The following is a 13,673-nucleotide window of genomic DNA, read 5'->3' on the forward strand; positions in this document are numbered from 1 at the left end:
TTGATATATGTTGGTATTCGTATGGATGAATATAGGTATAGATTGATAGGAATAGGTTTTGGTATTGTTATAGGTGGGTATGGATGTATATCTGTAAAGATTGATATGAACAGCTATTGGTATAGATACATATATAGGTATAGACTCTACAGATGGAGAGTCTGACCCTGATCTTTCCACCACTCTGAGAACATCCTGACATATCTCTGGCTTCAATCTCTCACAGGATCAAAGCACACAACACAACACACCCATCATCCCCAGCCAGACCTGTCACCATGCTCCGCCCCCTGACCCGCCCACTTTCACATCCAGATACCCACTCATGATCCAGCACACCCACAGCGGCTCCGCCCTCAAACTGCTGCTGCTGCAGGATGCTCTCGAAGTCCTCCACCCGCTGCTCCAGGTTCCGCATGTGAGCCGGCAGGTGGCAGTTCAGAAAACACACCGGGTGACCGAACGCCATCAACCGGGCACTCACCCCTCCCTTATTCCCCTGAGAGAGAGAGAGAGAGAGAGAGAGAGAGAGAGAGAGAGAGAGACAGAGAGAGAGATACAGAGAGAGAGAGAGATACAGAAACACAGGGAGAGAGAGATACAGAGACAGAGAGATACAGAGAGAAATACAGAGAGAGAGAGAGATACATAGGGAGAGAGAGAGATACATAGGGAGAGAGAGAGATACAGAGACAGAGAGATAGAGAGATACATAGGGAGAGAGAGAGATACATAGGGAGAGAGAGAGATACAGAGACAGAGAGATAGAGAGAAATACAGAGAGAGAGAGAGAGAGATACATAGGGAGAGAGAGATACAGAGACAGAGAGATAGAGAGAAATACAGAGAGAGAGAGATACATAGGGAGAGAGAGAGATACAGAGACAGAGAGATAGAGAGAAATACAGAGAAAGAGAGATACAGAGAGAGAGAGATAGTGGGGGAGATACAGAGACAGAGAGAGAGATACAGAGACAGAGAGATACACAGAGAGCGGGAAAGAGATATACAGAGAGAGAGAGAGATACATAGGGAGAGAGAGAGATACAGAGACAGAGAGATACAGAGAGAAATACAGAGAAAGAGAGATACAGAGAGAGAGATAGTGGGGGAGATACAGAGATAGAGAGAGAGATACAGAGACAGAGAGATACACAGAGAGCGGGAAAGAGATATACAGAGAGAGAGAGATACAGAGAGAGAGAGAGAGAGAGAGAGAAAGAGAGATACAGGGAGAGAACAAGAGAGAGAGATAGATACAGAGGGATACAGAGAGAGAAACAGAAAGACAGAGATACAGAATGAGAGAGATAGAGGGAGAGTGAGAGATACAGAGTAAATACAGGGAAAATGATATATATATATATATATATATATATATATATATATATATATATATATACACATTACAGAGAGAGAGAGACAGAGAGAGAGAGTAACTGATCAATTGATGTCCTTTTTTCAATTAATCATTTAATTAATTATATTAATTAATACTGTATTTAACTATGGTCATATCAATAAAGCTTCTTTGAATTGAATTGAATTGAATTAAATGGAATTGTGTGTGAGAAAGATATATATATATATACAGGGAGAGAGAGAGAGAAAGAGAGAGAGACAGAGAGAGTGATAATAGAGCAGTAACAGTGTGTGTGTGTGTGTGTGTGAGAGAGAGAGAGAGAGAGAGAGAGAGAGAGAGAGAGAGTGTAACAGGGTGAGGGAGGTTAGGGTCTAATGGCTGCTGGTTAATAATACAGTAGTGGTTAGGGTGGCAGCGTGATGTGGCAGCACTAATGCAGCAAAACAGCAAACATAACAAATACATTCCCCCGGGCACGCCAGCCCTGCCAGCCCTGCCAGCGCAACACTGCCAACACAGAGCTGCCCTTTATTTCCCAAACAAAACATGTTTATTTATTAAAGATCAATAATAATGGAGCTGTTCTATTGGCCTGTTCGTCATAAAATATTTACACATGTAAAGGAAAAGACAGGGGAGGAGAAATACGTGTTTTACAATAAGTAAATATATTCTGAATTTATATAACGTAATTATAATGTCTGGTATTTGTCACTTGTAGATATTTCTATGTCTGTAAGTAATCAAATGTATGTTTGTACATTTTTGTAGTAATAATGTCACTATAAAGTGTCTATATATAAAACAATAATAGATATATAAATAAAAAATACATTAACTTTTAACTGCAGTAATTTTGTAGCATCTCTGCTGGTCTATTCGCTATGAAATTCTGATACAGTATGAAGATCAGCCAAATTTACACAATTTAAAAATTACAATTCCATCAAACACACACTCTGAAATGTGTATGTGGTATTAGTGCAGACCAACTGTTCACACTCCAGTGCATTAGAGAGGCACGAGCACTGTGTGTGTATGTATGTGTGTGTGTGTGTGTGTGTGCAGACAGAACAGCTGTGTGTCACTGGAGCCATAATAACAGCACACAGTACACAGCAGCATATATATGGCACATACAGTTTCACACATCTCTGCTGAATTTTCTCAGTCAGCTTTATGAGGTAGAATTACCTGGAATTCAGGCTTTCAGTTAACAGCTGTGTTGAATTCGCCAAGAGTTAATTACTTAAATTTCTTAACTCTTAATAAAGTGTTTGAGAGCATCAGTTGTGAAGTAGTGAAGAGGTAGAGTTACAGGTATACAGTGAATAGCTCTATTTGAGTAATGTTCTAATCCAGATTATGGGAAGCAAAAACTGCTCAACTAAATAAAGAAAAAAATACTTTAACTACAAATGAAGGCCAGTCAATCTGAAAAGAAGGAGTGCTAGAACTTTGAAAGTATCTTCAAGAGCAGTCACCACAAAAAACATCAAAAATGTTATAATGATGAAACTGGCACTCATCAGGACTAAGAAAGAGCATGAGTTCCCTCTGGTGTACAGGATAAGTTACCAGCCTCAGAAACCACAAGTTAACAAACAGCTCCTTAGATAAGAGCACCTAAATGCTATATGTAATAATAATATGTCCTATATAAATGTAATGCAAGTATACGCATCTACCTTTATATATCGTATTTTAAAAATATACTATATATATTATATACTGTTGCTGTCAGAAAATCTTTGGTAACAGAAATATATTTTTACACATGGACAATCAATAAGGTATAAAGACGCTCCCATATACTATTTACAGTGTATTTGTGACCACCTTAACATAATAATATATTATATTTGTATTATATATGTTGTCATACATCCCATACATTACATTTTTAGCATCTTTATTGGTCTATTCATCATGTGATTTTTATAAGAAGCACTTTAAAGTATGAGTCAGGTAGCTTAAACACACAAACACACACACACACTGTCTTTGACCCTCATTTTTCATCTGATCATCAAAGCTGCTTTGTCTCTGATGTTTAAGATCAGAAACGTGCGTGTGTGTGTGTGTGTGTGTGTGTGTGTGTGCGTGTGTGTGACGGGGGGTGTAATGCCCCGCACTGAGCAGTCTGCTGCTGACTCACCCAGTACCCGCCGAGTCCGGTTCGCGTGCTCTGGGTCTGGACCCCACGCAGGAAAGGCAGGTGGCAGAACTTGGAGAACACCAGCAGCAGAACACCCTGCATCCTTTGGGACGCCACCTACAGGTCAGAGTAGGAACTGCAGTCACACACCATTTACTATTTACAGACATTCATTTTCAGTGATGGCATTAAATTAAAGTAACACTAATTAATAAATAACAGCAAGGCACTAATGTCTAATATACCTCATATTTTTAGTCTTTTAATTGTTTATATAATTATTAATAATTGTGTTGGAAGTGATTATTGGTGTTGCTGTTGTCTCGGTCTTGGGGAGAAATGGATTCGGAAACTGTTGTTAAGACCAGCCGGCAGCCGAGTCCTATTTGTCTCTCTGAGGTAACGTTTATTAGAAACTGAAACAAAATCTTCAGTTATCAGCGAAATTTACAGCCCTATAAGTAATGTGTGTAAAAGTAAGGCCACCAATTTAGCGTTTTGCTAGTATTTTCCTACGGCCTTGACTGGACAGAGAACAAGAGGGGGGGGGGGGCATCCTGCTGGATAAGCGGGAAGCTGAAGCCCCCCTGCGCACAGAGAAACAGGAAGAGAAAGGGAAAAATGAAAAAAGGAGGAAGATGGGAAAGAGGTGGGTGCGAGGATGTAGAGAGGAAGTAACGGTATATATAGGGCAGAGAGTGGGAGGAGTAAGACCATGGAGCAGTCTCCCAAAAATTATGTTATATACATAATACATTATAGACCCGTCCCAAATCACTCCCTACACCCTGCACTCTGACCTTCAATATGTACTCTGTCTGAAGACGTCAAAAACATGCAGCTCTGTAGGGCGAAAGACCTACAGGAAGAATGATTTTTAACATGTTTTTTGGGACACAGCCATCTTCGCTGCCCACAGCCCCTACCTGCTGTACACCACCAGTGACATAAACATCATGCACAAAACTAGATATTTGAAAAAAAATTAAAGAAAAGGTCCATTCCCAGAGTTGGATCTGGGGAGCACAGTGCTAATTCCAATATTTGTGAGTGTAGAACGATAAAGGAATGAGTAATATATGTAACAGAGCTGCAGATAAAAACTATAACTATAAAAAATGATTTGGTCTCAAACTTGGTCTTGGGAACTCCCACACCTATTCTTGACTTGGACTCAAATACTATAAGTCTTGTTCTTGACCTTGAACTCGGCTGTAGCGTTCTTAACTACAACCCTAGTCAAAGTAATGCTTAAAGAACTTCAGTCAGAGTGCCATTACTGTGCAATACTGGCACTCTTCTAAAAACAGCTCTCAACCAATCACATTGCAGGGTCAGAACTAACAGTGGTAACTTTGGTATAATAAAAAACAAACTAAGAAAGAAACTCTGCACAACAGTTCAGCTCACTGACCAGAACGTATCCAAAGCGGCTGAGAGTTTCCATGCAGAGCTCACTCCACTGATCTGTGAAGAGAACGTCCTTCAGCCTCTTATTGATCATGGAGTTCACCTCCTGAAACCTGCGGGACAGAAGAGCAGACAAGACGGGACAGACGAGACAGTTTAAAAACAAACAAGACAAACAAGGAGCTATAGAAAGCAGAAAGGTGTGCCCAGTCTCCTCCACCCTGGAGACTTTAGTCCCAAACTTATAGTTCCACCAGCTGCACCTGCTCCAGCCAATTAACGTCTGTAGCAGCAATATAGAGCTGGAGGTGTGTTTGATCAGATCAGGGCTGGAGGTGCGTCTATCTCCACACGGATCAGACGTCTCCAGGAGCAGGTCTGAGCATGCCCGCTGCAGAGCGGCACAGCGGTGTAGAGGAAAGAGTGATGCATCTCACCCAACGATAAACATGTCAACACTCCCGTCGCCGAGCCGAGGGCCGAACAGGCCGCTGATGTCGTCTGGAGGCATCGCCGAGCCGACGTTCCACGTCACAATATACACCCTGCAGAGAGAATCACCATCATTACTGATACAAACTCTAATCTACAGTATCTAACTACGAATTATATTATAATAGCTTATAAATATTGCCTATACACATTTGTACCATTCATTTTGTAGATTTTGCATTTGATAAAGGCATCATATTTATAATGGACTTAATGACGCAAATATAAAGCACACTACTACGGGTGACCGACTGTCAATGTATGCAAAGTTTACTCCCAGATTATCACAGCAGCAGTTTGTTGGGGCATGATTAAAGAACTCACCATGAGGCCTACATACTCAAACCTGATCATCATTGAATCTCAAGTGGAACCTGGAATTACTTCAGCATGACTGATTGATAAATGCGCTAGATGTTGGGCAATTTGTCAAAAACAACCATTCTGGTTCTCAAAGGTCAATGATGTGCCTCTTTCTGGGTTGTTTGCAGGTGTGGCTTGATTAGACAATGGGTCTTGCCACAAGAGGCCATAAAAGCATCAACAGCCTCGTTTAAATAGCAACGATGCTTCTGAATATATCTACGCCGATGGAAGTGGTGGTCTAGAAATGAGGTGTGTTCAGGTTAATTTCTAGTGTATTGCTATCTTGGCAACACAGGAAAACACAGGTGCTCAACTGATTGAATACAACCTGGACAGACGTCAACAGTCAAATGTTCATTCCTATCTTGGCAGTGAAGTGTCAACACAGCTTCACAGCGTGAATGAGCAGGTCAGTTTATTTTGCTGAGACTTTTATCATTCCCCCAAAGTTTACCAAAAAGTGCGTCTGGCTTTAGAAAAAAATGGCAAGCTACACGCAGATTGGGGCAAGGTGTACTTTTCCCGTTGTTATAATAGAAACAACATACTGAAACAACCCCAAAGGGTGTGTATAATTGACCTTTGAGAAACAGAATGGTTGTTCTTTACAAATTGCCCAACATCTAGGCCATTCATCAATCAGTCATGCTGAAGCATCGCATACGACAGTCGGTTACCTCTAGTAGTGATACGAGGAACACTAACAGCTCAGTGATATGTACTGAACATTCTGCAGATACATGTGTTGCTGCCTCTCATGGCAAAACTTTCAACTAATAGCATTCTTTCACACAGCAAGGGTCTCCCATTTATGGGAGCAGCTGGGACTCTGCAGCTTCAGCTTCCATCTATGAGTGTGGAGCAGGATCTACAGGTCCAGCTGTAGCAACATCTGTGGGTAAATGTGCTGCAGGATCCATACAGAACCTGTAGAACCTCCATACCCATACCCAACCATACATGCCGATAAAGCCTAAATCAGACTATTTCTGATTTGGAAGCCACAGATCTGGTCTGGATCTGAGAGGAACATGTTAACCTGCTCTCTAAATGGAGGCTGTGAGCAGCGGGCCGTGTCGGGAAGGGCTAGGCCGGGCTGTTTTGGGATGTGGAGTCTCTGGGGAGGACAGAGCGATTAGAGTGAAGACTGTCTGATTTCACACATTAGCTCTGCATTTCTCCACTGTGTTTTTGCAACAGAACGGGTTTAGAGCTCTGTGGGCACCTTGGCAGCTTCAGATCTCACTCGGCATTCTGTGCACCATCATCCCGGCCTGCTCTGCCAGCCGGATGACGAGGAACCCTGATGATATTTACTGTGATCGTGCATCTGCTCGTCACTGTGCCACCAATGTTTTGGACGTGTTACGGGAATCTGATGGACACAGGTGTTCTTCAGTGTTTTTCAGCGCTCACTGTTGACCATACCATACATCACACCATACCATACCTTACCCTGTAATAACATAAATAAAAATATAACAGCTGCTAGAGGAGCTCTATGTTGGGAATTCTTATTGGATGCCTAAAGCCAAAAGGAGCCAACCAAGAGCCAATGAGCCAATGAGCCAATGAGTTTGCAGCCTGCAAATGTACATGTTAAATGCTGCTTATATCGAAAACGTTCATCTAAAAACATTTGTTGTGTGAATTATTTTTGTCTTACAGACTAATCCAGAATGTACTGACGCACAAGACGAGATTCCACAACTCAAAATGATCGCTATGGCAACACCGTCAGAGAGTGTGATAAAAACGCTGTAAATATTTATGAGCTGTAAAAAGCCCAGTCTCACCTAAACCCGTTGTCCTCGTCGGCCGGCTTCTTCAGCGGGAGCTTCTGCTCGGTGCTGCCTGGGCTGATCAGGCTCGGTTCTGTGCTCTGGTTGGGCTGGAGAACCGGGCTGGACTGGGAAAGGGGGATTGGGTTCGGGTTGGGTTTAGGGCTGAGGCTGGGGTTTGGGTTTGGAGGGTGCTGGGTAATCCGGCTGGGCTGGGCAGGAGGACTAGGGAAGGATTTGGAAGTGGGAATGGAGTTTGGGCTCAACTGGATGTTCTTGGTGTTCTTGGAGTTCTGGGAGCTCCGGGAGTTCTGGGGGCTGAGTTGGGGCAGGGGAGGTTCTGTAGGAGAATGGGATCGGGGTGAAGGAATAGTTGTGACTGGAGTTAAGGGTAGGATTGCAGGAGGGTCCACAGTTCTGGTGGGTTTTGCGCTGGGCCTGGGCCGACTGATGCTGACAGAACCGGAGACGTACGACTTGGACGACGAGTCGGGTTGCTGAGTGCTGCCCAAAGCTGCAGGGTTTCCAACCTTCTCCATGGTGGGGGAGGTCAAGAAAGGCAGGCTGGACACTGGGGATGGGTGAAGTCCTATTGTCTCTGTGGTTCTGTCCAGGAATGAGCAGCTTCGGCTGGACTGCAGTGGATCCATTAACCTTCAGAGCAAAAGTAAAATGACAGCATTAGAGTTTAAATAAAATACTGGTAAAACTGGTAAAAAAAAAAAAAATTAATTTAGGCCCAATTCCGGCTAAGCGCTACATGTCCCAACAACCCGGTTGCTGAGTTCAATATGGATATTGGCTTTGAGCCGCTTATGCCAACACCCCGGTTGCTGAGTATAATATTGTATATTGACCCTGAGCCGCTTGTGCCAACGCCCTGGTTGCTGAGTATAATATGGATATTGACCCTGAGCCGCTTGTGCCAACACCCTGGTTGTCGAGTATAATATGGGTTTCTCCTTGAAATGTAGCTGGTAATAACCCAAAAAAGTAGAGCAGAACAACAATATAGTAACAATGGCCAGTGCCAATGTTATCATGTTCCAGATTCTTGGTCAGCTGCTTGTATGTTGAGTACGATGAGTATTCTCTCTAGCCAATCTAGACTCTGCACCGCTTAAACATCTTTGTCATTTCTATGGGGCTCACTGTGAACGACGAGGGAGCAGGTACTAAAAAAGCACCATAATATGCTTCTGGGAAACTGGGCCAAGATGAGATGTTGACAAGTATAATTAATTTATGCTGTTGCAGAGGGTTAATAGAGGTTACAAATGATCCTGTATTTCTTGGCCCCAAATTTTTTTTGTTTGTGAATTATTGTCAATAGAAATCTGGGGCATACGGCATTAGCGTGGGTCCCTTCCACATATTATAATGTGTATTTTTGCATATTTACTTTATAAATTATTCAAATGGTATGATTAATCTGGTCTGGGAGTTGTATTTTCACTGTTGTGTTATGTTTCATTATCCCAGATTCCAGTAGAGAAGTGGGCGGAGCTTCTGGACATGGTGAACATAAGGCTTGTGTTGTTTAGAGTAGTAAAGTTGTAAGTGGAATTAGTGAATATAGTAACTCTGTATTGTAGAGCTTGTTGGTGATAAAGCTGTAGTGTCTTTGCTATCGTAACAACGGGAAAAGTACACCTTGCAGGTCTCGAAACACAGCGCAAAAGGCATGTACTAATTCTCTTAATTAATCATGGTGTGGTTAATTTTGGGTACAACGTGAAATAAACCAATCAACGTCTAACTTGCTCATCATTCCCTTTAAGAGTCAGGTGAGCTCTGACTTTGGTGGATTACTATTTTAACAGTGCAGCTACCTGAGCGTATCCAGTGCTTCTCAGCAAAGGAAACTGAGCTGCTCGTTCACGCTGTGAAGGAGCTCCAGCAGCTGATTTACGGGAACAGCAATGTTATTTTATTTAGTATTCTGTTTATTATTGTAATTGTAAATGTTGAGTTTGTGCTGCTGTGTGTTCATGTGTGTGTAACAAAAGGGGTTGCAATGATAGCAATGAGCGTCTGACTGTTGACATCTGTGTTTTTTCCATTGCCAAGATATCAAAATGCTAGAAATTTACATGAACACACCTCACTTTCAGACCAGCACAATAACTGTTGCTATTTAAACGATGCAGGCACAAAAGAATAAAAATAATCTGTTGGTGCGGTGTAAGATAGCAATGAGCATCACAATACGTCTTGCATGCTGAGTCTTGCAGATGCGTTTTTAAAGTATTTGCAGGATGACTGGCTGTAACTGATGGCAGGATGCTGAGGGATCAGCTGTTTTCTGCAGTATCAGGACTGCTAAAGCTGATCATGTGCAAATAATTAGCATTAGCATCAACACATCGGGCATATCGGTCAGACACACCGGACTGTCTCAAGGACAGAAGTGTCCGGTCTGAGTGAGACTGAGAGAGAGACAGGTAATCGCTGCACATGCAGAAGAGGAGGAAGGTGAGCTGAATTAGTATGCCCTTCACACCCCTCCCCCTCCCCCACCCCTCACACATGGAGACTGGTGCTGTGTGTATCTGTGTCTAGGTGTTTGTGTGTGTGTGTATATAACTGTGTGAGTGTGTGTGTGTGTGTGAAGGGTTTTGGCCCACATCCAACCCTCTTCACCCCCACTGTGAGAGCCCGTCCCCTGTCCCTGTCCTGAGAGGGACATCACCGCTGACATCAGCAGCCTTTCAGGACAAGATCAACTTCCTCCCCTGCAGATGACAGACGCTCACTCTCTCTCTCACTCTCTCGCTCACTCTCCCTCTCTCTCTCTCTCTCTCACTCTCTCGCTCACTCTCCCTCTCTCTCTCTCTCTCTCACTCTCTCGCTCACTCTCCCTCTCTCTCTCTCTGTCTCACTCTCTCGCTCACTCTCTCGCTCGCCCGCCGCCGGACACTCCCTCGCTGTCCTGCTCCACTTTCATGTTGCCTGGCAACAACTTTTTCGTGGTCCAACAACTCCTGCCGGAATCGTCAGTCAGCTCGCAATCCCACACGCTTCCTCTAAACGCTGCTTTACTGACGTCAAAGATATGAGATATGGTGGTCTGAGGTCACCATTCCTATTAAAGCACCATTAAGGATTATATATTATATACAGTAATTTTACTCATAACATGATCAGGATGCATCGTCAGATATTAAGGATGCTTAAACATGCTGAGTTACAGTACTGACTTGAAGATTTAGTATGTTCTTATTTGAACTATGTGGGTTGTGGCCACCGAATCTTCTCATCGCTATTCATTCATTCCCCCCGTCCCATTTCCACACTCAGGGATGCCAGGTATAGAACACAACAGCACCAAAACAGTGTGCTGCAGCCATGGAAACAGACGAGCTGGCTATTTTTCTGTTCAGTTTCTCTGATTTTGCTATTTATAGGTATATGTTTGAGTAAAATGAACATTGAACAAATTAACAAATGACAATGTTTCTCCCAAATTTCTCCCAAACATATTGTCATTTAGATAAATTGTCATTTATTTGCAGAAAATGAGAAATGGCTGAAATAGCAAAAAAGATGCAGAGCTTTCAGACCTCAAATAATGCAAAGAAAACAAGTTCATAATTATAAAGTTTTTAGAGTTCAGAAATCAAAATTAACCCTGGTTTTTAAATACAGTTTTTATCAGGCATGTGCAGAGGGGTGGGGGGTATATCAGGGGGTTGGAGCACCTGCCCCTTTGGCTCTTACTGCCTAAAGTGCCCTTTTAATCATTTTTATCAATTGTATGTGTGGAAGTCATACCTGTTATGGCCGGGAAACTACTGTATTTTAGCCTTCTTAAATGTATTAAAACTAACCGCTGTGTGAATGGGAAAGCTCTCAATGCCAATCATGGTGCCAGTTCACGGATAAAGTCCCGCCTTTCAGGAGAAACAGCCAATCAGCTTGCTGGTTATGGTGATTTTCTAAAAGAAAGGTAACGGTAGGCTAACCATGTAAACTGTGATGACACTGTTTCTGATAGCTGAATCAAAACACACAGATCAAACCCACTGTGTGCTTAATAAAATGTAGATTGTGTCTAGTCAGTTAGCTTAACTTTGGAATTAGATAGATAGGTAGTCAAGGTTTAAGAAAAAAATATAAATGTAATGTTTAACTTGCCCTGATGTGCCTGATCGGCCAATAACTATTTCATTTTCAAACTGTATTCAATAATTTAGTTCAATTAATTGCATGACTTGTAAGCTATAATGAATGAAAATCCATTTAGCTAACTAGTTATCTAAAAGCTGGATGTAGAGGATAGCTAGAATTTAGTACAACACTGGGTAATGTTAGTAGTTTAAAGCAGTTTTTTAACCCTGAGCACTGAACTGAAATTGTGTGTTTTCCACCTGATCCAACTGATTAGCTAATTAACAATCCTTTATTTGTTTACCTGTTAAAATCCCTTAGCCCCAATGGATCATAAATCAATCATTATGTATATCATCAGTTTATTAGACACATCATACCACTAATTAATTTATTAAGTGCCTTTAAAGAAGAGAAAGCTCTAGAATATGCAGAACAGTGGGGATATGCAGAAACAGGGTTGAGAAACACTGATCTAACTTGACGTCTGTTTTGTTATTTGTAGTCCAAAAAAGAAGAGTTTTTTTATGGATAATTATTGCAAAAAAGTAAGTAGTTTTGCATTCGTTATAAATGCATGGCTGTGGAACTGTGTATTGTAAATGTTGTAAGCTCTCTCCCTTATGATAAATATGACTCTGATGTTCTCTCTGGTGGCAAAAGGACAGAAGCTCCACTACACAAACAATTATCATCTCAGGTTACCTTCCAAATCAATACACACACCACACTACCCAGCTGTAAGCTTCAATAGTATTTCTTCATAAATCATGAATAATAATATGGAGTTTGTCCAACTTTTACTTCAGCAACAGCCTCTACTCTTCAGGGAAGGCACTGAAACATTGCTGTGAGGAGGATCTGATTGCATTTGGCCACATTTGAAAGCATCAGTGAGGTCATGTAGGACTAGTACTAATGTTGGATGATCAGTCTTATCACTCCAGCTCATCCCCAAGGTATTGGATTGAGCTCCATCATCATCAGCTAGCTTATTTCACTAATTAAAATGAAAATTAGTGGCTGTGAGGAGGATTTGACTGCATTCAATCACAATTAACAGCAGGGTGATTAGATTTGCTGCTCTAACTCATCATAAAAATTACAGAATTTGTTAAAAAATTAAAAGGATAGCCTCTGCATGGTCCAACAGTATTCGTTATGGAAACTCCATTGGAAAGGCTTTGTCTTTAAAAATGATAATTGATACAAACTACACAGTAAAATCCACAGTGTTAAAAACACAGTGTAAACAGGTTTAACTCATTGGGAGTTTTTCTAACAAGGGTTTTTAGAAAACAGAGTTGGTGTTATTATTCAGAGTTCAAATTCAACTCTATTAGGCTCCGCCTCTTGATTCTGCTGTGTGTGTGTGTGTGTGTTTGTGGTTAGATTAGTTTTTGTGGTTCCACTGATGGAGTATTTCAAAAGTTATTGTGTTATGGGAGAACCACTGCTTTTTTGGCAGTTTTTGTCTCATCTCTTGTTCTAAATAAAGCTTAGATAGTATAAACAGGTAATTTATTCTGTGGTATAGCTCTCGTTTTATAATATTTTATAGATGTTTTGGTATAAAGTTTTTTGGGTGAAAGTCAGAAAACACACAAATATAAATTCAAACCAATTTTTAATTTAATTTAACAATTTAATCAACAATTGTTGTTTTATCCTGTTTTACAACCCAACAGTGTTGAATTAACTCTAAAATATTAACACTGATGAGAGTTACATAGGGTTAATATATGATTCCATACAGTGTTGAATTAACTCTGTAATTTTAGAGTTATTTTAACACTGTAGTGAGTGGGACCATATGTTATCTAGGACAGTGTTAGATTTTACACTGTCCTTACACAATTAATTTGACACTGTCAATGTTGCCGTGTATGCACCTTTAAAAGCTATTTTTCATACATTAAAATTGCAATAAGTAGCTTATCCCCTTAAAATGCCTTTATTTACTTACTTACTTACTTATTTATTTACACTCTGA

General features: G+C 41.3%; 1 protein-coding gene across 1 annotated transcript in view; it reads right to left on the minus strand.

Annotated features, from left to right (window-relative positions):
* LOC103022769 (inositol polyphosphate 5-phosphatase K) overlaps nt 1-13,673 on the minus strand; it is a 31,607-nt gene that overhangs the window by 14,116 nt on the left and 3,818 nt on the right. The window contains exons 2-6 of the mRNA XM_022681154.2: nt 7,586-8,224; nt 5,369-5,476; nt 4,936-5,044; nt 3,522-3,638; nt 324-499 (exon numbers count right to left, since the gene is read on the minus strand). Coding sequence (XP_022536875.2) covers nt 324-499; nt 3,522-3,638; nt 4,936-5,044; nt 5,369-5,476; nt 7,586-8,220 — 1,145 coding nt within the window. The 5' untranslated portion in view covers nt 8,221-8,224. The remainder of the gene's footprint in view (nt 1-323; nt 500-3,521; nt 3,639-4,935; nt 5,045-5,368; nt 5,477-7,585; nt 8,225-13,673) is intronic.

This window comes from Astyanax mexicanus, chromosome 20, assembly GCF_023375975.1.
Source record: "Astyanax mexicanus isolate ESR-SI-001 chromosome 20, AstMex3_surface, whole genome shotgun sequence".
NCBI lineage: Eukaryota > Metazoa > Chordata > Actinopteri > Characiformes > Acestrorhamphidae > Astyanax > Astyanax mexicanus.